This window comes from Oryctolagus cuniculus, chromosome 7 (assembly GCF_964237555.1).
Source record: "Oryctolagus cuniculus chromosome 7, mOryCun1.1, whole genome shotgun sequence".
NCBI lineage: Eukaryota > Metazoa > Chordata > Mammalia > Lagomorpha > Leporidae > Oryctolagus > Oryctolagus cuniculus.
The window spans coordinates 162703436-162729726 of NC_091438.1; the positions used below are offsets into that span (position 1 = coordinate 162703436).

Sequence of the window (26291 nt, forward strand, 5' to 3'; positions counted from 1 at the left end):
CCGCCCTTAGAGATGGTCGGGGGGCTGGGGGCGCTCGGCATGAAGGGGTGGTAGCTGTGGGTCTGGCCGAGTTGGGCTGGGCTTCCCCAGACCAGGAGAGAGGATGGGGCAAGCACTTGGCACAGCAGCTGGGACGCTACAAGGGCCGCCCTCAACCCATGTCGAGAGCCTGGATTTGAGTCCCAGCTGCTCCACTTCCAGTCCAGCGTCCTGCTAACGTGTACCCTGGGAGGCAGCAGAGGAAGCCTCAGCCCCCACGTGGGAGCCCTGGATCAGGTCTGGGCTCCCGGCTTCGGCCTGGCCCAGCGCCGGCTGCTGCCAGCGCTTGTGAATGAAGCAGCAGAGGGAATCTCTGTCTCTCTCTGCCTTCCGAAGAAAATAAAAATAAGTACATTTAAAAAAAGAAGAAATAAAAGAAGAAATGGGGGTTGGAAAGGCAGGGGGGGCCGAGACAGCCCTGTAAGCCCTCGAGAGGGAGCTCGTCCCAGGGTTCTTGAGTTAAGAGTGGAGTGGAGCAGGGCTGAGCAGTGTTCGGCAGGAGCGCTGGGCACACAGACACGGAGCCGGTGCCACAGGTGGGAGAGCAGACGCTGTCGCCGTCTGGAAAAGAGGGCACGGGGAGGCAGGACCCACGCAGGCGCGTGCCCCCTTGGGAGACGCCACCCCTCTGCCCAGCGACTGGTAAGGGCGGAGCGGTGGCCAGGGGAACAGTACCCCTTGGCCTGGGTGACCCAGAAGTGGACAGTCCCCAGGAAGTGGGAGGAGCTGCAGGCCATGCGTGTCTGGAATGCAGGTGGAGCTGGGTGGACGGTGGCTGGATCACTCTGCCAGGTTTTTGAGCTGCCTTTGTTTACTGGGTTAGCACAGTTTTGTCTTCCTCTAATAAACTGTGACATCACATGGTGAACTTTGTGAAAAGAAATGACCAGAATGTTTAATAACAATTTACTGCATTTTTTCAGCCATGTATTTGCTTATTTGAGAGTCAGAGAGAGACAGACACATCTTCCGCCTGCTGGTTCACCCCCCAAATTCTTCCAGCAGCCAAGGCGGAGCCAGGCCAAAGCCCAGAGTCTGAAACTCAATCGGGGTCTCCCACTGGGTGGCAGGGACCCAGCTCTGGAGCCGTCACCTGTCACCTGCCAGGTGCGCATTAGCAGGAGCGGGCGTTGAAGCGGAGCCGGGACTCGCACAGGCCCTCCAGTGCAGGACGCAGGACGCCTCTCCCGCACTCAACCTTGCGTTGAACCCCCCCCCCCCCCAGGATCTCGTTTTAGCTGGATTCCACCTGCAAAGGCTCTGTTTGCAAATCACAGCAGCTTCGCAGGTGGGACTTCAGCCTGTGTTGTGGGGACACGGTTGGATCCACAACGCCGGTTAAGCTTTGGGCAAACATCTGGTGAGAGCAGGGCAGCTCTGTCGAAGTGCGGTCCGAGGCGTCTGCCACAGTGCGGAGGGAGCCGGCTCGGCGCGAGTCCCCGCACGGCGGCCCGGTGCGAGCTGCGCTCCAGCTGCTCTTTCCACGACTCCTTCACTTGAAGGGACCTGGCCTGCGCTCCATGAACCGCGGCGCCTGCAGAATGCCCCACAAGATCGGATTTGTGGTCGTCAGCTCGTCTGGACATGAAGACGGCTTCAGTGCCCGGGAGCTCATGATCCACGCACCCACTGTCAGCGGGTGGCGGTCCCCCAGGTACGGCTGGGCAGGGCGGGCACGGGCCGGGAGGCCGGCAGAGTCCTGAGCAGTGCGCCGGCTCCTCCATGCAAAGTCCTGGTTTCACCGCGGCTGGGACAGCAGAACCACGAGGCTGCGGCTGGGCTTCGGCGCCGTGGCGTTCGTTCTGATACAGTGGTGGGTTTTCTTTGTGTTCTTAAGGAAATTTGTTGACCTTTTTTTCCTTGTAACGTGAACGCACACTGACATAAAAAATTGTGTCCCAGAGGGTTTGGTTGTGTGGTTGGGCCACAGTGGCAGAAGGTTCTGTGCCTGGCTGCTCACATGTGACACCAGCTGTAACCAAAAAATCCCTCCCAGATCCCCCAAATGCCCGTACCCCTTATAAAACCACTCGCTTCTGAGAGCTGTGTTCTCTCTGAAACGCGGGAGTCCTGCCGGGGTGCTCTGCTCCCTGCGCGGCGCCTGCCCTGCCCACTGCCTGCCTCTGTGATGTGTCCAAGTCCACGTGCGAGTCACTGTTGTATCTGGAGGAGCATGGACAGTTCTGTGACCTGGACAAGGTTGGGACCAGGAAGGGAGCGTGCACTTGGTGTCTTGGAGATCCGAGGTGGTCACAAGGGTGACCCGGGGCAGCTGGAACAGAGCCCTGTGGGAGTCGTGTGGGGAGAAGGGGCCCAGGAAATGGTGCTGTGGGCACAGACAAGGGATTCGTGGCGTTTTCTGAGGAGCGCCAGGCACCTGGAGGGAGAGGCAGGGTCGCGGCGTGGTGCTGTGACAGTGGGGCGTTCTGGAGTCTGTGTGAGGAGGGAGTGACGGGGGCCACCCCCAGGAGGCCATGGGTCCAGCCCGCCTTGGGTGCATCCCGCTCCAGTGGCGCCAGGCCTGCTCGGGTCTGTGTCCTCCGGGAAGTGTGGGCCGCGCTGAGGCTCAGCGGAGGGGGAGGCAGGTGGGCGTGGCCAGCAGGCAGGACGGCATGCGCCCGCCAGGCCCAGGCAGTGAGGAGCCTTTCCCGAGCCCCTCCCCCGCCCCGTTACGCAGAAGCCGTGCTGCCACCTCGGTCTGGTCCTGTGTTGCGGGGTGAGGCCTTTGCTGACTCCTGACTGCTTCGTGGGTTTGTTTGTTTGTTTGTTTTTGACAGGCAGAGTGGACAGAGAGAGAGACAGAGAGTGTGGGGAGCAATCCGGACTAGACTAAGTTACTCGAATTAGGACTTATTCTATGCATCTGCTCTCCCACAATATGGCGCTGGGAGAGAAGTAAACAGCTTCCGCACAGCTGCCTCCAGTTCAACCAATTAACTGTAGGACTTGCTCCTGATTGGAGAGCAGCGTACTCAGCCGAGTTGGGATTGGCGGAGGAGGACTATAAAGGAGGAGAGAGACGGCATGCACCGGGAACATCTATGGGGAACATCTAAGGGAACCCGTGCAGCCCCCGAGAGAACCGGCCGGCGGTGTGCCGCTCCCCTGCGGAAGTGGGGAATGCGGCCAGGGGGAACTGCCCTTCCACGGAGGTGGAAGGGATAGTAGCCAACCCGGGAAGAACCAGCAGAAAACCCGGGGAGGGCCGAGCAGATGAGAGAACAGCGCAGGGTCCTGTGTTGCTCCTCCACGAAGAGGGGGAGCGACAGAGAGAAAGATCTTCCTTTTGCCGTTGGTTCACCCTCCAATGGCCACCGTGGCCGGTGCACCACACTGATCCGATGGCAGGAGCCAGGTGCTTCTCCTGGTCTCCCATGGGGTGCAGGGCCCAAGCACTTGGGCCATGCTCCACTGCACTCCCTGGCCACAGCAGAGAGCTGGCCTGGAAGAGGAGCAACCGGGACAGAATCCGGCGCCCCGACCGGGACTAGAACCCGGTGTGCCGGCGCCGCAAGGTGGAGGATTAGCCTAGTGAGCCGCGGCGCTGGCCTGCTTCATTTTTTATTTGCTAAGTCAGAAAACAAGGAGCTCCCGCGCGAGCCCCAGTGCCGGCCCCCCCGTCCCGAGCACCCTGGGGGACACCTCGAGAGCTTAGCTGAAGGGCCTGGAATCCTGGTTTTCCTGGAGCATTTTCGTTGCTATAGAAGATTCTTTGCCTCTCTTGCCTGTTATACAAACTTTTTTAAAAAAGAGATTTATGTATTTGGAAGGCAGAGCGACAGGAAGAGAGGGAGACAGAGAGACCCTCCCTCTACCGGTTCACTCCCCGATGGCTGCCGCAGCCGGGTCTGAGCCAGGCGGGAGCCAGGAACGAGGCCCTCAGTCCTGGTCCCTCACACGGTGTCAGGAGCCGAAGCACTCGGGTCATCGTCCGCTGCCTCCTTGGTCGCGTTAGCTAGAAGCTGGGTGCCGGCGTCGCGAGCAGCACCTGACCCCTCGCCTCACGCCGGCCCTCCGCCTGCTGCTGTCGGGCTGGTTTCTCTCACGCTGTTTCAGTTCCACTACCAGCCACTTGCCAGCACCGAAAGCCGTCACACGCCCCAGGAGAGTCACTCAAATCCCAGTAACGTGGCGAGCGGGGAGACCGGGAAGTGTGGCCATGCCCCGTGTGTGTGCGGAGCTGCACCCCAGCCAGCTCCCCGCAGCTGTCGCCTGACGCGTGGGGCCCAGCGGCCTGGCTGCGGGCACCGGCGCCCCCCGGGAACCGCAGGTGCACAGCGCTGTGTGCTTTCAGGTTCTGCCAGTTTCCACAAGAGATCGTTCTTCAGATGGTGGAGAGGTGTCGCATACGGAAGCTGCAGCTGCTGGCTCACCAGTACATGATCTCCAGCAAGATCGAGTTCTACATCAGTGAAAGCCTGCCGGAGTATCTCGTGCCGTATCCAGCCGAGCGCTTTCGGAGACTTGGGTGAGAGTGAAATCTAAATTCATGACCAACTGTTAGCTTAACTCTGCCTCAGAACTAGAATTACTGAGCTGGCCTTGCTCTGGTCCCTGTGATACCTCTCCTGGTTGAAGCGGACGCCATTTCTTAGCCCTGGTGCCGAATGCCCTGATGGAGCCGGGGCCCTGTGCCCCAGGGCTCTGGGAGCCAGGCTGCAGCTCAAGGGGTTCCTCCTGGACGTGGCTTTTACTGAAACCCCACCAGGGCGGTCCAGGGGGCGCAGGGCGGGTGCGGTCCAGGGAGCGCAGGGCGGGTGCGGTCCAGGGGGCGCAGGGCGGGTGCATCTCCACACAGCACATCCTTGTCTGGCTTCCAGCTACGTCTCCCTCTGCGACAACGAGAAGACGGGGTGCAAAGCCCGGGAGCTGAAGTCCGTGCACGTGGACGCGGTGGGGCGGTTTCTCAAGCTGATTTTCCACCAGAACCACGTCAACAAATACAACGTGTACAACCAGGTGAGGCCCGCGCCTTCCCGGCTCCGCGCCGCCCTCTGTGGGCTCACCAGCGGCAAGGTTTCCTTGTGAGGAAGGATGCCCTGTTGGAGAAGTCAGTAACAGTTCCTCGCCAGGGTCAGCCCGCTTCCGACAGCGCAGACCCGAGCCGGTGCAGAGGAGCCAGGTTCTCGCAGCGTCTCATCCTCTGCCGCTTTCCCTCCCTCAGGTGGCTTTGGTCGCAGTGAACATCATTGGGGACCCTGCGGACTTCGGCGACGAGAGGAACGTTGTGAGTGTGGCAAGTGTGATTCCTGAGGGAGGAGTGTGTCTAGCAAGAGGGCACTGGCTATTTTCATGACAAACAGGGTCGTTCTAGAAATCTGTATCGAGCTGAGCAGTGGAAAAGCGCCGGGCCACTCGCAGCAGCCGTGAGAGTGGCAGCTGCCCTTCCGAGACTGTGGCTCCTTAGTGCGGGGGTTGTTCCTGGTTTTCTGAGACACTAAGCCGGCGCTTGCTCTCCAAGACCTCTAGGGAGAAGCTCATCGACCATTACCTCGGGCACAACACAGAGGACCCAGCCCTCGAAGGAACCTACGCCGGGTAAGAGTCCTGCTCCCGGCATCACCGGGGCGGGCAGTTCCAGGGGGTTCTGGCCTTGAGGGCCTTGTACGCAGCGTGGAGGGGACGAGTGCCGAGCGGCGTGGAGGGGACGAGTGCCGAGGGGTGTGGAGGGGGCGAGTGCCGAGCGGCGTGGAGGGACGAGTGCCGAGGGCTTAGCTGCCCAGGAGGACCCCTTCCCTGCACCCCTCATTTCTGTGGGCTCCGCCACTCCTGACACCTCCAGAGGCGCACCTCAGAGCAGCCCAGGGCAGAACCAAAGGTGTGGCTTGCCCGGACGACCAGCTGCCAGAGCTCGCCTCTGCGGCTTCAGAGGTGCGTGTGAGCTCACAGGCGGCCCACGTGCTCTGGGCGAAGCATGGGCGCTGCGGGAGCTGCCGGAACCCCGCGTCACCTTGCCTGGCGCTGTGGCTGTGAGCGAGGTGGCGTGAGCGCGGGGCAGGGGCGTTGGAGCCCAGAGCTGGGGTGTCTGTAGAAAGTCCATGCCCCATTTGAATTTATACAGATGTGCCGAGTAGATTTGTATGATGACGTTTTAGTTAAAATTGACCCATCTGTAGGGAAATCGAAGTCCCAGCTAACAAGTCCCACTGTGTGCACTTGGCAATTTGAAACTTGTCCTCTCAGAGCTTCCGTGAGTGGTTAGACCAACCGTGCTGTTCCAGCTGGTAGCAGGAAGCCGCCTGTTGCCCCATTCTGCAACTGGAACGATAGAACAGAAGTGACGCTCCGTCAGCACAGAGCTGGTCAGAGGGGCATGGTGGCCAAGTTCAGCTGCCCCCGGACACCCTCACCCTCATTGGAGTGCTGGGGTTGGGTCCTGCGTCGGCTTCCAATCCGGCTTCCTGCTGACGCACACCCTGCGAGGCCGCAGGTGGTGGATGGCCCAGGGCGAGAGACGCAAATGGAGCTCCAGGTTCCTGGCTTCGGCCTGTCCTAGTCCCAGCTGTTGCCGGCGTTTGGGGAATGAACCAGCAGCTGAGAGATACAGCCCTCTCTTGCTCACTCTGCCTTTCAAATAAATGAAAATAAATTTAAGCGTTTCTTAAAGAAATAAGTTATATAGGTCTTTGAAAAGTATTTTTCCCTAAAAGAATTTTTCTGAGGCCGCAATCTTTACTAGCCCACAGCTTAGCCCTTGGAGGGAAAACCCAGCGCGGCGGCAGCTCCTAGCCTTTGCTGCTCATCAGAAACAGCGTGGGGGTGCTGGCGTGGAGCACGGAGCGGTCACCCTTGTGCCCCTCCCCGCACGATTCTGTGCCTGGTTGGCGCTCACTGCCCTACCTGTGCCTGGTTGGCGCTCACTGCCCTATCCCGAGATGTGCACACTGGTCACAGGCGCCAGGTGCAGGTCAGACGGGTCGGAAGAACCTGGAGCTGTCGCGGCTCTGTCCCGGGCTCCCTGCTGTCGTCCCTTGGGTCACGTTAGCTCTGAAGCGTGCGCTCTTTCCCTCAGGAGATCGGACTACATTTCTCCACTGGATGACCTGGCCTTCGACATGTACCAGGACCCAGAAGTCGCGCAGATTATCCGCAAGTTAGATGAGAGGAAACGGGAGGCCGTCCGGAAGGAGCGCTATGACTGCGCCAAGAAGCTGAAGCAGGCCATCGCCGACCTGCAGAAGGTACCGCGCCGGGAAAGCCGCCCTGCGTGGTGCCTGCGGCGGGGTTTCCGGACGATTTTCACAACCGCGTGTGGAAGTTGAGCACGGCTTCCTGGGGGCCGTGGCGTCAGTGTGAGCTCCGAGACCCCAGCAGCTTCAAGTGCGGGCGGCGAGCGAGCTCGGCCCAGACGCAGGGTCCCGCGGCGGCCTCAGCCGTGAACCCCGACTGCAGCGGGGAATGGTCGGGATGAGCGACCTCAAAGGCTCGGTGGCTGCACCAGCCACACGGAGCACGGCCTTCGGGGGCCTTCGCACGGCGCGTGGGCCGGGCCGTTCCTCCCGCTGCCCTGCGCCTGTTCCCTTCTCGGGACTGCGCTCCGCCACAGCCGCTGTCCTTGGAGCGTCACTCTGAACATCACTGCACTTGGCGTCAGCTGCCCCAGATGGGAAGCCTAAAGCAGGCGTCTTGTGCTTCAGGTTGGCGAGCGTCTTGGGAGGTACGAGGTGGAGAAACGCTGCGCCGTGGAGAAGGAGGACTACGACCTGGCCAAGGAGAAGAAGCGCCAGATGCAGCAGTACCGCGCCGAGGTGTACCAGCAGCTGCAGCTGCACAGCCTGCTGGACGCCGAGCAGGTGCGCACGCAGCCTGGGGCAGGCCCGGGCGGGTCCCGCGGTGGGGAGGAGTGCTTCCCCGTGTCCTGCAAATGCGATGCGCAGGTGGCAGTCACAGGGGTAGCCCGGCTCTTGTGTCCCCGTGTCTGGGGGGGGTCTCCCTCAGGGGATGTGCAGTAGAGAAGGGGGAGGAAGGCAGAGGCTCCAGCACCTCTGCCGTGAGTCCCTAGCCCACCGCCGGCCCAGCTCTGCCGAGTGTAGTCACTGTCCCACCTGCCCCGGTCGTGCTGCGGAGACGAGGGGCTCAGCCCCGATCTTCAGAACCCCTGCAGGCAGCTGGCAGCCACCCACTCAACAGATGGGGAAGCTGAGGCCCTGGGCCACAGGACAGCGGTGGAAGGCAGAGGCCTGGAGCTGGGCTGCCCAGGCCACACCCGCCGTCGCTGCGTCAGCTCAGGCGGCTCTTATCAGCCCTGTGCCTCCATTCTCCCACTAGACAAAGCGGTGAGCATGGAGGGCAGCGTGGGGTACGGGCGTCGGTGCCAGGCCGGCTCATCACGATTGCCGTCGAGGTTCCACAGGTCACTTGGTCCTGTGACTCGCGGTGCCAGGTTTTACCCACGAGGCTGTTCGCATCCACCACTGCCCTGCCCGTCCATGGGCACTTGGGAGTGAGCATGTTGGCACGCCCAGTGGTGAGCCCCACCCGAAGGCTCACGCTCACGCTGGTATTAGGGCACACAGGCCCTGGCGAGATGGCTGAGGGCGGCAGTGTGACCACACGGGACTCGACGTCCTGCTCCGTGCAGCTTTTCCTTTTGTTTTGAACCTTTCCTTGCGCTGGTGACCCCCCCCACCCCCCCCCGGCACAGCCTTCCTGATGCGCGTCATCTGTCGTCTGGGGCGTGAGGCAGGCAGGTCCCATGTGGCTGTGGAGTTTGAAACCAAACGTCCCTCTTTTTGCTCTAGATGCGAAGACCTTTGGATTTGCCTGTCCAGCCCCTCATTCGTTCTGGGAGTCCACGCCACCAAAAGCCGGTGCCCTCGCTGCCCCAGCCAGAGGAGGGGGTGACGGAAAACCAGTCTGCAGAGCCTATCCTCCAGGAGAAGCCCGCGTACTCTCCATCCGTTTCTCCACGGCGTTCTGCCGTGGGCCAGTTCCTGCCAGCCACGGGGCCTCCTGCCAAGAGCGTTGTAAGTAACCCGCTTCACGCGGGCCTGCACTTCCGGCAGCAGGTGTCTGCTGAGGGGCTGTGTGGGCCAGGTACAGGTCAGGTGCATGGGATACACGAGTGCTTCACACAGCCAAACCTCTCCTGCCTGCCTTGCAGGAGAGAGGCAAGGCCATGAGTGTCAGCAGTGGGCACTACACACTGAGAACATCCGTGTAACGTGGCGTTACTATTCCCGTGAGAACATCCATGTAACGTGCCGTTACTACACCCGTGAGAACATCCCATGTGGGGCATAGGCAACAGAAAGCCAGACTCAAACTGGGGGTTTTACTGGCTGCTGGAACTGGGGAGCTACAGGGTTAAGTGGCTTTTGGGGTCAGCTTCACTGGGGGCAGGGGTCCTCAGATTTACCCTGGTAGCTCAGCCTTGGTCACACACTGGCCTCTGCAGCCAGGAGCCTACGGGGGGCACGTGCTGAGCAGCTGCCAGGGCCCGCCCAGAGCTTCCGCTAGCTGTGGGGGAGTGGCCGGGGGGAGCACACGGGGGCGGAGGCCGAAGGCCAGCTGCCCTGACCCGAGTCTGCTGGGGCTGGAAGGGCCTCCCTCCACTCATGTGTCCGTCCCTAGGTTGTCACTGTAGCAGCCGCCTACGTAGCTCCTCTGGACTGACTGCGTCAGCTTCGTAGCCTCTGTAATGTCCTTTGTCACCTGAAAGTATTTCACAGCCGCGAGTGACATGTAGAGTGTGAGGAACGTGTTCCCACGCCTGGCCCACACTCGGCTAATGCGTCTGTCAGCGGAGGAGGGAAGCTGCCCTCCTGTGTGCAGTGTCACAGTGACCCCGCCTGGGAGCTCCCCTGCCCTCACGTAACTGGGTGGCCATGGGCCGTTGTCCCCCAGGACGCTGCAAGCCCCGGGAGGACTGAAGTGCCCCCCCGCCCCTTCTCTGCTGGGCACAGCTCACCGCAGGCGGGGGATGGTGGGGCAGGGCCTGGCAGGCTGCAGCCCTCAGGCCGGGAAGGCCTGGTGGGAGGGTCCGCCTGATGATGAGCCTGGGGAGGGGCTTATTCCTAAACAGAACGCTGGTGGGAATCTCGCCAGAAAAAAAAAATAAAAAATAAATAAATAAAAAAATAACCTTTGCCTTCCCGATCTCCATTCCCTTCAGCCAGAGCTGACTGAGCTGAGGCGGGGCCACGTTGCTTTTCTGTTCCGTCTGCAACCAGTTCAGGAAGGCACAGAAAACCCCGTTCTCACTTTCCAACGACACCTGTTCCATGAATTATTCTAATCTTAGAGTGCCAGGGCTTAGCAAAGTGGCATCTGTCAGGCCACTGGACAGCTAGGAAGGGAGGGGAGGAGGGAGATCCGCGCCAGCAGCCCCAGGGCCCTCCTCTCTCCCCCTCCTCACCTGCAGGCGGAGGCCCTGCCCTACGATGAGCGGCCGCTGCCCGCCGCGCGCAGGCAGCAGGGGGACACGCTGGTGCAGCCAGAGACGAGTGACGCCGACAGCAGCGAAGACGCTCGGAGGGCGGGCGTTCCCGGGGAGCCGGAGCCCTTGACGGAGAAGGCCTTGCGGGAAGCCGGCGCTGCCATCGACGTGCTGGGAGACACCTTGGTGAGCACGAGCACCGTCAGCCGTGAAGGAAGCGCCGGGGTGTGTCTAGGATGCTACTGATGGCCTGGGTGCTTCTCGCTTGTCTGGGGGTTCTGGGTGATTAGGAGTTACATGAAGCAGCAAAAGCATGAGCCAAGATTTCAGATTTTATGGATGAGTTGTTAAGATAAAATATCCCCGGGATTCATGAGCCCCTCTGAACACTGGCTCACCCCTGTTAGCCGTGGCGGGCAGAAGAGGACAGCACCCGTTACAGACACGAGCCCTGCCTGGGAGCTGGCGCTAGCCTGGAGCTCAGGCCTCCGTCCCACAGAGCAGGGCCCGGGCTCGGCTCCCAGCTCCAGCTCCACAGTGGGAGGCAGCAGTCGCTGCTCCAGGGACGGCGTTCCCACCACCCGCCCCCCGCCCACGAGACCGGGCTGTTCTCGGCCTCGGTGCCTGCCCAGCCCAGCCCAGCCCAGCGTTGTGGGCGCCTGGGGACTGAACAAGCAGGTGAGAGCCCTCTGTCCTCTTCCCTCTCTCTCCTCCTCTCAGGAAAAAACAAAGCAAAACAGTGACTCTCCGGGTTCTCAACTTGAAAATGTTTCTCTTGGTGAGATGTGTAACACTTTCCACATCAGAGAAGTTACTTCTGATACACGTTTATTCTCTAGAGAGATCTCATTACTCTAGGATTCATCTTAGTTTAAAGACAGCCTTCGGGGGCGCAGTGGTTTAAGCCACGATCTGCAGGGCCAGCATCCCATGTGGGCACCGGTTCGAGTCCCGGCTGCTCCACTTCTGATCCCGCTCCCTGCTAATGCTCTTGGAAAGGCAGCGGAGGAAGACGGCCCAGTGCTTGGGGCCCACGGGAGACCTGGAAGAAGCTCCTGGCTCCGACTTCAGCCTGGCCCAGCTCTGGCTGTTGTGGCCATTTGGGGAGTGACCAGAGCATGGAAGCCCCCTCCCTCCCTCCCTCCCTCCCGCTCTCTAAGTCTGGGTGCTGTCACGCCGACGCTGACTCAGCTGAAGCGAGACCCCCGCTCTGCGGCAGGTGGCCGGGGCCTACTCCAAGACGTGGTCCTACCGAGAAGACGCGCTGCTTGCTCTCTACAAAAAGATGACGGAAATGCCGGCCGGGACCCCAAAGGAAGACGTAAAGAGCACGCTGAGGGCGGCTGTCTTTCTCATCCGAAGAGCCATAAAGGACATCGTGACCTCTGTGAGTCCCTCGGCTGCCCCTGGCTCTGGCGTCCAGGGCTGAGGTCCCGTGACCCACCACGAGAAGCCAGGGCAGCTGGAGAGAGAGCCCGGCCGCTGACACAGCCGTCAGCAGAGCCCCGCGGTGCACTCGTGCAAAGTGCATCGTGCGGGCGATGGCGAATGACGGCCTCTGAGCTCTGGCCAGCCCGGGTTACGCGGCATCAGCTTCTCCACGGCCCTCAGACAGCTGGTGGCAGAGGCCCTGCGCACCCCAACAGATGTCCAGCTTAGGTCTCGCGTTTCGTGAAACCTGAGGCGCCTGGGAATTACTGCGAATGGTAGCTCCGTGGGCCCTGCGCGTCCCCTCGTCACCGTTGTCCGCGCTAACACAGGAGTTTGTCCGCTCGGCAAGGCAGCCCTTGGTGACACGGTGACGTAAGCGCAGGCCTTCAGTCTGCCGCCGCCCTTCAGGCACCCTGTGGTTGCTCACGGCTCGCTTCCTGTTCAGTCTGGGGGGTTTCGGAGTGGCTCACCTGTGCCGTCGCCTCTTCCTTAGGTCTTTCAGGCTTCCCTGAAGCTGCTGAAGATGATCATCACGCACTACGTTCCTAAACACAGGCTGGGCAAACCGGAGACCACGCACTGCGTCGAGAGGACGGTCCCTGTCCTGCTTGCCAGAACCGGCGATTCCTCTGCCCGCCTCCGAATCCTCGCTGCCAACTTCATTCAGGTCTGCACTCCTCCCTGGGATCAGGGACCGCAGGAGCATGAAGAGCCCTGCGGAGCTGCCCCTCTGAGCGCCCGCGGCCGTCGGGGCAGCGGCGTTGCCCGAGGGCCTGGGGACCCGCTGCTGCGCTTCGCTTAGGCCCTGCAAGATGAATTTGGGCTTCGACATAAACTTGATGAAAGTGTACAGTTTGGTCTTTCCATTATTCCTCTTGTCCCACATAAGCTGTTTTGTAAATAAATAAAAGTACAGGGGCCAGCTTTGTGGCACAGCCGGTTAAGCCACTGCCGATGATACCAGCGTCCCAGATGAGCACTGCTCCACTTTCAATCCAGCTCCCTGCTAATGCACCTGGAAAAGTAGAAGAGGGCTCACGTCTCCCTCTCCCTCTCCTCCCTCTCCCTCCCTCCCTCCCTCTCCCTCTCGCCTTCTCCCACTCCCTCTCCTCCCTCCCTCTCCCTCCCCAGAGCTGCTTCCGGGTCTCCCACGTGGGTGCAGGGGCCCAAGGACTCGGGCCATCTTCTGCTGCTTTCCCAGGCCACAGCAGGGAGCTGCATCGGAAGTGGAGCAGCGGCTCTGGGACGCAGGCATCGCAGGTGGTGGCTTGGCCTGCTGTGCCGCAGTACTGGCCCGGACAGCCTGTGAGGTCCTGGAAGTCTGGGCCGGCTGGCTGCCAGTCCCCTCCTTGGGAAGGAACCCAAAGCTGCGTGCGTCTTCACAGGAATCATTCCTCTAAGATGTGACAAACGGCAGATCTGGCTTCATTTAATAAACTAATTTTCAGGGAAAGTGACTAGGGAAAGTTAATGATACTCATCAGGAAGTCGAGAAATGAAGCTAAGTGAAGCGCTACAACGTGCTCGCTGGTGGAAGTGAGTTTTGGGTAGATACCGTCTCCCAGGAGCCGGGAGCATTCCCTCCTGGAGTTACTTTTAGACCAGGTTAGTCTCTGAGTGGCGTGGCCGTGTGTGACCTTAGCACCGTGTCCGTGTTTTACCCCAGAGCGCCTGTCGGCTGACTGTGAGAACGCGTGCATTTGCCACGTCTGGAGGCGGTTAAGGGTTCACTGTCCTCTTCTCAGAAAAGTCTCTCGTCCCCCCTTAGCTTTCGTGTCTGCACAGACCACTCGCAGGCCAGATGTAACCCGGCCCTGTGCCAGGACCGAGGACTTGGCAAGGACATTCCTTGCTCGACTGTGACGGGAAAGCTCCAGTGTTTCGTTGCTCAGGTTTCCCTCTTGCTCTGCATCTGGCTGATTAACGGTGTCTCCCTCAACTACAGACAGACCTGGTGGTGCAGACACACTGAGGTCATGGTGTCTACGGTTTTCGTCTTAGCCCGCTGGTAGCCCTATTAAGAACACATTGGCACACACTTGCCGGCATTGAGTAAATACTGAAATGATGATCCGAGCCGTGGCACTCTCATTTCATTTAGAATTTCAGGCACTAGGAGGCCTGAGCTTGCTGAGGCCTGCAGAGAGCGGACGCGTGCACGCGCCTGCCGGCACTCTGAGGCTTCCGCGGCTCTCAGTGGCGGTGGTTGGGCCCCCGTGCTTCAGGTGGTGTGGCCAGTGTCTCACTGAGCTCCCAGCGGCCTGAGCTCCAGGCGTGCGTTGGTGCCGCGGTTAAGTTGCCGCCCGAATCCTCCCCGTCCTGAACAGGAGGGAATGCCCAGGTTCACCCCTGACCCAGCGTCCTGCTGCCGTGCACCTGGGGGGCAGCAGTGATGGCGCAGGACGCGTCCCCGCTGCCCACGTGGGAGGCCCACAGGGAGCTCCTGGCTCCTGGCTGAGCTGTAACTCGTGGGGCGTGAGTCAGCAGTCCTTCTGCATGTATCTCTCTCTCTGCCTTTCAGAGAAACAGAAAGATAAAAGAAAGGCTTCGTTTTTTAAAAGAGAAAGATATAGGAGTTTAAAGATTGATGATTTTACTGCAGTTTGTTCCTATTGTTTTCTTAAAAAGATATTTTATTTATTTAAAAGGCAGAGTGCAGAGAGAGGGAGGGACAGAGAGAGATCTTCCACCCACTGGTTCGCTCCCCAAATACCCCCACTAACCAGGGCTGGGCCAGACAAAGCCAGGAGCCGGGAGTTGTCTGGTCCCGATGTGGGTACTGGGGCCCGAGCACTGTGGCCGTGATCTGCTGCCTCCCAGGCACAGGAGCAGGGAGCAGGAGCGGGGCGCAGAGCAGCCAGGGAGCAGGAGCGGGGCGCAGAGCAGCCAGGGAGCAGGAGCGGGGCGCACAGCAGCCAGGGAGCAGGAGCGGGGCGCACAGCAGCCAGGGAGCAGGAGCGGGGCGCACAGCAGCCAGGGAGCAGGAGCGGGGCGCACAGCAGCCAGGGAGCAGGAGCGGGGCGCACAGCAGCCAGGGAGCAGGAGCGGGGCGCACAGCAGCCAGGGAGCAGGAGCGGGGCGCACAGCAGCCAGGGAGCAGGAGCGGGGCGCACAGCAGCCAGGGAGCAGGAGCGGGGCGCAGAGCAGCCAGGGAGCAGGAGCGGGGCGCAGAGCAGCCAGGGAGCAGGAGCGGGGCGCAGAGCAGCCAGGGAGCAGGAGCGGGGCGCACAGCAGCCAGGGAGCAGGAGCGGGGCGCACAGCAGCCAGGGAGCAGGAGCGGGGCGCACAGCAGCCAGGGAGCAGGAATGGGGCGCAGAGCAGCCAGGGAGCAGGAGCGGGGCGCAGAGCAGCCAGGGAGCAGGAGCGGGGCGCACAGCAGCCAGGGAGCAGGAGCGGGGCGCAGAGCAGCCAGGGAGCAGGAGCGGGGCGCAGAGCAGCCAGGGAGCAGGAGCGGGGCGCAGAGCAGCCAGGGAGCAGGAGCGGGGCGCACAGCAGCCAGGGAGCAGGAGCGGGGCGCACAGCAGCCAGGGAGCAGGAATGGGGCGCAGAGCAGCCAGGGAGCAGGAGCGGGGCGCAGAGCAGCCAGGGAGCAGGAGCGGGGCGCACAGCAGCCAGGGAGCAGGAGCGGGGCGCAGAGCAGCCAGGGAGCAGGAGCGGGGCGCAGAGCAGCCAGGGAGCAGGAGCGGGGCGCAGAGCAGCCAGGGAGCAGGAGCGGGGCGCAGAGCAGCCAGGGAGCAGGAGCGGGGCGCAGAGCAGCCAGGGAGCAGGAGCGGGGCGCAGAGCAGCCAGGGAGCAGGAGCGGGGCGCACAGCAGCCAGGGAGCAGGAGCGGGGCGCACAGCAGCCAGGGAGCAGGAGCGGGGCGCACAGCAGCCAGGGAGCAGGAGCGGGGCGCACAGCAGCCAGGGAGCAGGAGCGGGGCGCAGAGCAGCCAGGGAGCAGGAGCGGGGCGCAGAGCAGCCAGGATTCAGCCGGGCGCTCGGGCACGGGCTGTGGTGTTGCAAGGGCAGCTGAACCGCCGGCACCACGGCCCTGCTCCTCGCGTGGCTTTATTCCCCTTGTTTCCCTTCGATGCCTTAGTTTGAAGGTTTTGCTAAATTGCCTCTAGCACTTCCCATAAAAATTAACAGGTTATGTTGATTCTTTATAGGAAATGGCCTTGTTCAAGGAGGTTAAATCTCTCCAAATTATTCCGTCTTACTTGGTGCAACCGCTGAAAGCCAACTCCTCGACTCACCTGGCCATGAGTCAGATGGACCTGCTGGGCCGGCTGCTGCGAGACCTGGGCACCGAGGGCTCGGGCTTCACGGTGGATGGCGTGATGAAGGTGAGCAGGCCCGGGACACACTGCCGCGGCCCCGCACTGCCACAGTGGTGCCCACGGTGTGGAGACTGCCTGGCCGTGTTCTGTGCATCTGAGTGCTGGGAGGGGACGCGTGTTCTGTCCATCTGAGTGCTGGGAGGAATGAGGCAGGCAGAGGGGAAAGCAAAAGGGTGGGGAGTCGATGACCAGGAGACGAGGGTGGGGAGTCGATGACCAGGAGACGAGGGTGGGGGAGTCAAAGACCAGGAGACGAGGGTGGGGGAGTCGATGGCCAGGAGACGAGGGTGCGGAGTCGATGACCAGGAGACGAGGGTGGGGAGTCGATGACCAGGAGACGAGGGTGCGGAGTCGATGACCAGGAGACGAGGGTGGGGGAGTCGATGACCAGGAGACGAGGGTGGGGGAGTCGATGACCAGGAGACGAGGGTGGGGGAGTCAAAGACCAGGAGACGAGGGTGGGGAGTCGATGACCAGGAGACGAGGGTGGGGAGTCGATGGCCAGGAGACGAGGGTGGGGAGTCGATGACCAGGAGACGAGGGTGGGGAGTCGATGACCAGGAGACGAGGGTGGGGAGTCGATGGCCAGGAGACGAGGGTGGGGAGTCGATGGCCAGGAGACGAGGGTGGGGAGTCGATGACCAGGAGACGAGGGTGGGGAGTCAAAGACCAGGAGACGAGGGTGGGGAGTCGATGACCAGGAGACGAGGGTGGGGAGTCGATGACCAGGAGACGAGGGTGGGGGAGTCAAAGACCAGGAGACGAGGGTGGGGAGTCGATGACCAGGAGACGAGGGTGGGGAGGAATAGGCTCTGAGTCTTTGAACAGCTCAGGCGTTGGGCTCAGTGTGCCCAGAAGGGCTGGCCCTGGGTCAGAGCAGGTCCCGTCACTTAGCAAATTATCTTAATTTTTTAGAGATTTATTCATTTCCTTGAAAGCCAAGTGACAGAGAGAGGGATGTCCACCTGCTGGTTAATTCCCCAGACGCCTGCAGCAGCCAGGGCTGGGCCAGGCCGAGCTCAGGAGCCAGGAGTTCCATCTGGGTCTCCGTGTGGGTGGAGAACCCACGGGGTGATCATCCCCTCCCAGGGGCCCACTGGCCTGAAGCTGCACTGGAAGTGGGCAGCAGCAGGGCCTCGGGCCAGGCACTCGGATTTGGGAGGTGGCTCTGCACACGACACCCGCCCCGAATGCCTTGTTGACCGAGCTTATGTTGGGAAATGAAGTTGATAGTTTTCATTTACATCGCCACGTGCGTTTGAGGTCAGGTCAGCTCAGGGAAGTTTGGTTGTTTTTGTGTGTGTGTTTTTTTTTAATTTTTTTGACAGGCAGAGTAGACAGTGAGAGAGAGAGACAGAGAGAGAAAGGTCTTCCTTTGCCGTTGGTTCACCTCCCAAATGGTCACTATGGCTGGCATGCTGTGCCGATCCGAAGCCAGGAGCCAGGTGCTTCTCCTGGTCTCCCATGGGGTGCAGGGCCCAAGCACTTGGGCCATCCTCCACTGCACTCCCTGGCCACAGCAGAGAGCTGGACTGGAAGAGGGGCAACCGGGACAGAATCCGGCACCCCGACCGGGACTAGAACCCGGTGTGCCGGCGCCGCAGGTGGAGGATTAGCCTAGTGAGCCATGGCGCCGGCCAGCTCAGGGAAGTTCTGAGTGACCCAGGCCCCGCGCCGACTCCTTCTTTCTTTCGACCTCCGCTGTGGACCCGCGCTGCTCTCGCGCTGGAGGAGCGTGGGCGCTGCCGCTGTGACACGAGGCCCTGCCCTCTCTGCCCAGTTCTCCGTGAGCGCCCTGCAGCACAGGGTGTACGAGGTCCGTGAGGCGGCGGTGAGGGTCGTCCTGGACCTGTACCGGCAGCACCCGGCCTCTGTCCTGGAGCACCTCCCCGCCGAGGACAGCAGCGCGCGCAGGAACGTCCTGTACAGGACCCTGTTTGAGGGCTTCGCCAGAATTGACGGCAGGCCCACAGGGGCTGAAGTGCAGGTGAGCTGCTGTCCGCAGGGTGCTCGGTGCGCGAGCGGCGGGCTTCCTGGGAGCCGCGTGTGCAGGCAGCACGGGTGCACGGCAGGAGCGCTGGCTCCCTGGGGTCAGTCCCTGCTCCTCCTCGCTTGCCTGTGAGACGTGGACTTGCCCCTCTGGGAAGAGGAGTAGTAACAGCCACGGGCACCTTGCAGCGTCCCCACCAGACGTGCCTTAGATGAGTCAGCCCCAGCCAGCCTCCAGTGCCGGCGGACGTTGTCCCATTCAAGAGGCGGTGGCCAGGCCAGGCTTTGTCATGACCTCTAAGGCTTCCCTAACAGGCTGTCCTCACAGGAAAATGGTTGTCCTACCAGGCACAGAGAAAGGCAGCTACAGAAGCCGCAGAAAGACGGAAGCAAGAGGAGATCAAGGCTCTGCAAGGGCAGCTGGCGGCCCTGAAGGGAATCCAGGCAGAAGTGCAGGTGGGAGCAGCTGCTCACGCGGTGCTGGGTGGCGCTCACGCCGGCCCAGGGCTGCCCAGGCCGTGGTTCCCTCCTGGGATCGCCCGACGGGGTGGCCTCATTCATCCTGTGGTCTTCATCAGTTTGCGGAACTGAAAGAGCGCCCCCGGGATGGTTGGCCCTAGGTGCTGAGTGACCCTGCGCTCTCCTCTGCAGGCTGAGCTGAGCCAGGAGGCCTGGGGGCTGGTGGGGCGGGGGGGGGGGGGGGGAGAGGGGCAGAGTTCCCTCCGGAGCGCCCCAGTGGCCCTGGGCCTGGAGTGCGGGCCTGGTTCCACGCCTTACGAGGGCCTTGGGCGAATACTGGAAGCGGCCCGCCCCACCCCGCCCCGCCGCCGAGGCCTGTGGGAGGTCCCCGCGGTGCAGGTGCGTGCCAGAACAGGACGTGCCCCTTCTAGGGCCCTGCTTCTGGGACTGAGAGGGTTTCGCAGCACCAGCTTCGTGGTTAAGTTCCTTACATTGACAAAAAGTGGTCAAAAGAAGGAAAAGCAGGGAAAGACGTTGCCGTTGAGTCTGCGGTGTGCACCTTGCGGTGCTGGGCCCCCAGGGCCCGCGGTGCACAGAGCCCCGGGGAGGCGGAGCTCGTGGGAAGCCTTCTCAGTGCCAGTTTTTAAAACAAGAAATGGGTAAGAATGAGGAGAAAGCCGAATGGATGAGAACTTCCCGAGGCAGACGCCACGGGGACCTTTCCTCTGCTGCGGGCGCACCGACCACGCGGGAGGGCAGAGAGCAGCGGCCAGGCGGGCGGAGGAGCGGCCGGGCGGGCGGAGGAGCGGCCGGGCAGGTGGAGGAGCGGCCGGGCGCACAGCGGACCCTGGCTGTCACCCTCACGTGCAGCAGACCCTGGCTGTCACCCTCATGTGCAGTGGACCCCAGCCTGTCACCCTCACGTGCAGTGGACCCCAGCCTGTCACCCTCACGTGCAGTGGACCCCAGCCTGTCACCCTCATGTGCTGTGGACCCCGGCTGTCACCTTCACGTGCTGTGGACCCTTGCTGTCACCCTCGCATGCAGCGGACCCTGGCTGTCACCCTCACATGCTGTGGACCCTGGCTTGTCACCCTCCCGTGCAGCAGACCCTGTCACCCTCACGTGCTGTGGACCCCAGCTGGTCACCCTCGCGTGCGGCGGTTCCGCCACAGCCTTTGAGCCCTGTGTGGCTCCCAGTAGTACACGAACGGAGACACTGACGGGGCAGATGAAGGGTCTCGCTCAGGGGCCTGAGCTCGTTCTCCATGAAGCCCTGACCCCGAGTGCCGGCCGCCCTCCCGCCGTGGCGCGGAGCACGCTGTCGCGACTCCTGACGCGACCCTGGCCCTGGGCCAGCGCGGGCTGCGTCCTGTGGATGCCTGTGCTGCAGGCCGGTCACCTGTGGAGGTCAGCAGCTTGGACAGGCGCCACAGCCGCGGAGCCTCAGTGTGGATAACAGAAACCCTAAAACTCTCTGGAGCACACCTCAGAGGCCCGCGTGTCCTGGAGGCCCCGGCTCATGCTGCAGCCCGCTGTCCCTGACCCTCTCTGTTTCTGTGTCTTAGGAGAAAGAGGGCACCGCTGCCGTCACGGAGAAGCCACGGCCACAGGGTGCGTAAGTGCCTGTCCCGAAAGCCCAGACGGCACCGCCCGCCTGCCCGCCTTCACCAGTCCCTCCAGCCGCGCGGCAGTTAAAGCGTGGGTCACGTCAGGCGGCTGCCCAGCCTCATAGCTGCTTCTGCAAGGGGTGCTCACTCCTGCTTTTAAAGAGTGTTTATTTGAAAAGCAGGGTGACGGCTCTTCCGTCGCTAGTTCACTCCCCAAATGCCTGCACGGCTGGGACAGGGCCAAGCCGGCCACGCCGGAGCCCCGAGCCCGGAGCTCCAGCGGGTCTTCCACCTGGGGTGGCAGGGCCCCAGGCACTTGGGGCATCTTCCGCGGCTTCCCCAGGCACATTCGCAGGGAGCTGGACAGAGAGTGGAGCAGCCAGGGTGCTGGCGTCGCAGGCAGCATCGTAACCTGCAGCGCCGGCCCCAGCCTGTTTCTCTCTTCCCTTCAGACACCCAGGAGAGGAGGGCGGCTCCGCCGGCTGCTCCGGAAGCTGCAGAGGGACACTACTTGGACAAGTGAGTTGTAGGTGTGGTGCCCAGGGGACCACGGCTCAGACAAGGAACCCGTGCGCGGGGCGCTGCTCCGAGGGACTGGCCACACGGGAACACTGGAGAGAACCTGGTCCTCCCGGGTTCGCTGGGGGCGTGTAAGCTACCTGGCTCTTCTCTGGAATTTTCAAAGCTGGGAGAATTGCCTCGGAGTCAGGATAGCCGCCCCCCCCCGCCGCCCCCCGCCTGCCTGGTGGCACCGCCGTTAGGGCAGAGTGCCCCGTGCGTCCCGGTGCAGAGGCAAGGACAGGGAGACGTCCTGCTCTCGCCTCTCCTGACGCCACGTGTCCCGAGGGGTCGTCAGCTGGCGGCCGCTCTCCTGGGGTGACCGACCCTGCCGAGGCGGCTGGGAGGCGGGGAAGCCGAGGACTTCCTCGTGACCGAGAGCGGACGCGAGCCTGTCCTTCCAGCCTGTGCATCTTCTGTGGGGAGCGCAGCGACGCGTTCACGGAGGAGGGCCTGGACCTGCACTACTGGAAACACTGCCTGATGCTCACGCGATGTGACCACTGCAGACAGGTCGGCCGCCGCTGGGCTGGGGGGGGGGGGCGCCCGCGCAGGGACAGCCGGGGGGGCCGCCGCTGGGGGCTGGGGGGGGCGCCCGCGCAGGGACAGCCGGGGGGCCGCCGCTGGGGGCTGGGGGGGGCGCCCGCGCAGGGACAGCCTGGGGGGCCGCCCACACAGGGACAGCCAGGGGGGCGCCCGCGCAGGGACAGCCGGGGGAGCCGCCCGCGCAGGGACAGCCGGGGGGCCGCCGCTGGGGGCTGGGGGGGGCGCCCGCGCAGGGACAGCCGGGGGGGGCCGCCCGCGCAGGGACAGCCGGGGGGTGCCGCCCGCACAGGGACAGCCGGGGGGGCCGCCGCTGGGGGCTGGGGGGGGCGCCCGAGCAGGGACAGCTGGGCCGCGCCGCCGCTGCCTGCAGGAAGTGCCCACTCCCTGACTTCCCACGCCGCCCGTCCACGTGCCCTGCTTTGGGGCTGTGTACAGATGGGCTCACGCGGCGCGGAATCACCGTGCCCCTCAGGCCAGCATCACTCCGCCATCTGCTCGGGGCCCTGGTGCAGTCTCACTGCTGCTCAGTTCCGGGCACCCACGGGGCACGTCTGGCTGTGGCATGGACGCTGGTTCAGGGCGGTGGGAGCTGCCTTCATCACAGCCCCTCCTGACTAGGGCGTGTCCACCCCGCCCCCTCGGGAAGACCCCTTCGGGTCTCCTGCCCGCCTGTGTGGCGCTGTCCCCCTCTTGTGCTGACTTGTGGGGTGCCCTTTCTCCCTCGGACGGGCCCCTGCCATGCTGTGTCTTGCTGGGCCCTTGCCCTCAGGGGTCTCCACTTGTCGTGCTTCCACCCTGCCCGTCTCGCCTGTGGCTCCAGCTTTTTGCGTCTGGTTTGAGAACTTAGTCTCCTGCCCCGGGCAGTGGCCTTCCTTGAGAAGCAGCGGGAAGGAGCGTGGACCTGTGTGCCTCACCAGGGCCTCTCTCACGCCCTCCCTCTGAGCAGGACGACGGAGCCCCAGGGGCGAGGCCTCAGGCACCCGGTGTCAGGGCAGACAGCGCGGGAAGAGAATCTCAGCACGCATCCTCAGCAGTAGGAGTGGGCAGGGACTTGAACCCAGGGCCATGCACTGCACCACTGAGCTACTCTGCCGATGGAGGGTATCACACCGGAGTCGGCTGCAGCCCCCTGCCCCCACCGTGGCAGTGACCTCTGTGTGATGCTAGAGTAACACGCGGAGAAGAAAGCAGGGTCAGCGCCGTGTCTGCGGGTGCGCACCCGGGATGTTCCCCACCCGGTGCCCGTGGCCCAGAGAGGCCGTGCTGACCCCTGCAGGACAGGGAACAGGGCACAGATCTCTCTCCATGGCGTGCTGACCCCTGCAGGACAGGAGGCAGGGCACAGATCACTCTCCATGGCTGTCCTGACCCCTGCAGGACAGGGAGCAGGGCACAGATCACTCTCCATGGCCGTCCTGACCCCTGCAGGACAGGGAGCAGGGCACGGATCACCTCAGTGGCCGTGCCGACCCCTGCAGGACAGGGAGCAGGGCACAGATCTCTCTCCGTGGCCGTCCTGACCCCTGCAGGACAGGGAGCAGGGCACAGATCACAGTGGCCATGCTGACCCCTGCAGGACAGGGAGCAGGGGCACAGATCTCTCTCCATGGCATGCTGACCCCTGCAGGACAGGGAGCAGGGCACAGATCACTCTCCATGGCATGCTGACCCCTGCAGGACAGGGAGCAGGGCACAGATCACTCTCCATGGCTGTCCTGACCCCTGCAGGACAGGGAGCAGGGCACAGATCACTCTCCATGGCCGTGCTAGCGCTGCAGGACAGGGAGCAGGGCACAGATCACTCTCCATGGCGTGCTGACCCCTGCAGGACAGGGAGCAGGGCACAGATCTCTCTCCGTGGCCATGCTGACCCCTGCAGGACAGGGAGCAGGGCACAGATCACTCTCCATGGCATGCTGACCCCTGCAGGACAGGGAGCAGGGCACAGATCTCTCTCCGTGGCCATGCTGACCCCTGCAGGACAGGGAGCAGGGCACAGATCACAGTGGCCGTGCTGACCCCTGCAGGACAGGGAGCAGGGCACAGATCACTCTCCGTGGCCGTGCTGACCCCTGCAGGACAGGGAGCAGGGCACAGATCACTCTCCATGCCTGTCCTGACCCCTGCAGGACAGGGAGCAGGGCACAGATCACTCTCCATGGCATGCTGACCCCTGCAGGACAGGGAGCAGGGCACAGATCACAGTGGCCGTGCTGACCCCTGCAGGACAGGGAGCAGGGCACAGATCACTCTCCATGGCCGTGCTAGCGCTGCAGGACAGGGAGCAGGGCACAGATCAAAGTGTCCATGCTGACCCCTGCAGGACAGGGAGCAGGGCACAGATCACTCTCCATGGCTGTCCTGACCCCTGCAGGACAGGGAGCAGGGCACAGATCAAAGTGGCCATGCTGACCCCTGCAGGACAGGGGGCAGGGCACAGATCACTCTCCGTGGCCGTGCTGACCCCTGCAGGACAGGGAGCAGGGCACGGATCACCTCAGTGGCCGTGCCGACCCCTGCAGGACAGGGAGCAGGGCACAGATCTCTCTCTGTGGCCGTGCCGACCCCTGCAGGACAGGGAGCAGGGCACAGATCTCTCTCCGTGGCCGTCCTGACCCCTGCAGGACAGGGAGCAGGGCACAGATCACAGTGGCCATGCTGACCCCTGCAGGACAGGGAGCAGGGGCACAGATCTCTCTCCATGGCATGCTGACCCCTGCAGGACAGGGAGCAGGGCACAGATCACTCTCCATGGCCGTGCTAGCGCTGCAGGACAGGGAGCAGGGCACAGATCACTCTCCATGGCGTGCTGACCCCTGCAGGACAGGGAGCAGGGCACAGATCACTCTCCATGGCCGTGCTGACCCCTGCAGGACAGGGAGCAGGGCACAGATCAAAGTGGCCATGCTGACCCCTGCAGGACAGGGAGCAGGGCACAGATCACTCTCCATGGCTGTCCTGACCCCTGCAGGACAGGGAGCAGGGCACAGATCTCTCTCCGTGGCCGTGCTGACCCCTGCAGGACAGGGAGCAGGGCACAGATCACTCTCCATGGCCGTGCTGATCCCTGCAGGACAGGGAGCAGGGCACAGATCACTCTCCGTGGCCGTCCTGACCCCTGCAGGACAGGGAGCAGGGCACAGATCACTCTCCGTGGCCGTCCTGACCCCTGCAGGACAAGGAGCAGGGCACAGATCACAGTGGCCGTGCTGACCCCTGCAGGACAGGGAGCAGGGCACAGATCACAGTGGCCGTGCTGACCCCTGCAGGACAGGGAGCAGGGCACAGATCACTCTCCATGGCCGTGCTAGCGCTGCAGGACAGGGAACAGGGCACAGATCACTCTCCATGGCCATCCTGACCCCTGCACGGGCGTCCTGAGCGGTGGGCTTTGTTCTGTGTTGGGAGTCAAGGTGGTGGAGGTGTGCAGCCTGACGGAGCACCTGCTGACCGAGTGTGACAGGAAGGACGATTTTGGCAAGTGCTGCCGCTGCCGCGAGGCCGTCTCTAAGGAGGAGCTGCCCAGACACATCGAGGCAAAGGACTGCAACCGTGAGTGCCCGCTCCCCGCCCGTCCCCTGGTGGGGTCCTCGCCCCCGGCCAGGTCCACGGGGCCCCTAACTCGTGTTCTGCTGGACTCATTTCAGCCGCCAAGTCAGAGAAGCTGGCAAACCGGTGTCCTCTGTGCCATGAGAATTTCACGCCTGGAGAGGAGGTGAGGGGCTGTCGGGACAGGGAGCCCCGAGGACGTAGCCGACACACCTCGGGCTGGCAGCGCCGCCGCCGTCAGCCAGCCGCAGGTCCGCGGGCCGTGGTCGGGGTGGAGGCGCCTGAATCTGAGCTCCACCTTGCCTGGCCGCTGCTCCCACTTCCCGGTGAGGCGCTCCGGGACGTCTGGGCCCAGCCCGGTCCAACATCTCTGCCTCCTGCGTGGCCACTGCTGCCCCGCGGCCACACGTGAGCTCAGCTCTCCCTGCCCGCCTCTCCGTGCCCACGTGCTCTGCCCTTGGGGCGCTGCAGGCAGGGGGGGCGGGGACGTCCACGGCTCTGACACGGCTGGTGCTGCCCTCTGTGCCAGGCAGCAAATGCCAAGCCCCAGGGCCCAGCTGTGGAGGCCTTTGTCTGGCCCAGCCGCTTCCCTGGCTGCTGCCCTCCACAGTCCACTGCTGTGTCCTGCGGCTCCACTGTCCTTGGCCCAGCCCCGTGGGCTGTGCCACAGCAGGTGCCCAGCCCGGCAGGCCTCTGCAGCGTCCTCACCAGCAGTCAGAACAGGGAAGGCGGCCGTTCTGCCCCTCAGCCCTTCCTCTCTGCCCAGAATCCACCTGGCTCCAGACGGGCGGTCTCTGTCTGTCTGCGTCTCCTCCTGTGTCACTCTGAGACAAGCAGGCAGCTCCGAGGCGGTCGGCACGCTCACAGCATCGCGCGTCTGCTCTCCCCATGTGGAGTTCTCCGTGCCGCGTGCCCAGCCGGCACCCACGCGAGCACAGCGCCCACGGGACCCCTGGCTGCCCAGCTGGCCGGTGGCTCTGCTGGCCTTGGTGGGCTCATACGTGTCCACGGGTCTGGGATGGCCTTGGAGGCCGCTGAGGCCCCTCAGCCAGCTCCCCACGCCCCTGGCCCGACCCCTGACCCCTGACCCCAGCAGGCTAGCAGGGTGCAGCATCCCGTGGTCGTGGCAGAGGCTCCCGTGAGACAGACCGGTGTGTGAGTGCCTCTCCGCCTGCCTCTCGCAGGGCGTCACTGCCGCCCACAGGCCAGAGCACCAGCGTCACCCGGCGCCAGCAGATGGTGACCAGCAGGGGTGAGCAGGTGCCCCGGGGCCACGAGAGGGCCGCTCGCTTCAGCAGCCTGAAGCTGTCCGGCGAGACCTGGAGAGCCCAGGGCCAGGCCTGGCGGAGCCTGCTCAAGTGCAGGCTTGAGGGGACCAGGCTGGACAGCCGGAAGCGGCAGCACAGTGGTCG

The 26291-nt window shown here is 63.4% G+C and overlaps 1 protein-coding gene across 3 annotated transcripts in view; it reads left to right on the forward strand.

Annotated features, from left to right (window-relative positions):
• The window catches only part of CEP104 (centrosomal protein 104), a 33109-nt gene that overhangs the window by 3117 nt on the left and 3701 nt on the right, over nt 1–26291 (forward strand). For 2 of the 3 annotated variants that reach the window (XM_051828333.2, XM_051828332.2), the window contains 19 exons: nt 1542–1693; nt 4334–4507; nt 4860–4998; nt 5204–5266; nt 5501–5577; nt 7052–7220; nt 7677–7832; nt 8781–9005; nt 10403–10603; nt 11637–11804; nt 12342–12515; nt 15998–16174; nt 17949–18155; nt 18506–18613; nt 20185–20230; nt 20679–20745; nt 21189–21297; nt 24744–24882; nt 24978–25045. In XM_051828333.2, the coding sequence (XP_051684293.2) occupies nt 1560–1693; nt 4334–4507; nt 4860–4998; nt 5204–5266; nt 5501–5577; nt 7052–7220; nt 7677–7832; nt 8781–9005; nt 10403–10603; nt 11637–11804; nt 12342–12515; nt 15998–16174; nt 17949–18155; nt 18506–18613; nt 20185–20230; nt 20679–20745; nt 21189–21297; nt 24744–24882; nt 24978–25045 (2601 nt within the window). In that variant the 5' untranslated portion in view covers nt 1542–1559. Of the gene's footprint in view, nt 1–1541; nt 1694–4333; nt 4508–4859; nt 4999–5203; nt 5267–5500; nt 5578–7051; nt 7221–7676; nt 7833–8780; nt 9006–10402; nt 10604–11636; nt 11805–12341; nt 12516–15997; nt 16175–17948; nt 18156–18505; nt 18614–20184; nt 20231–20678; nt 20746–21188; nt 21298–24743; nt 24883–24977; nt 25046–26291 lie in introns of those variants that run through there. The other variant, XM_070077061.1, reaches the window with a different exon arrangement.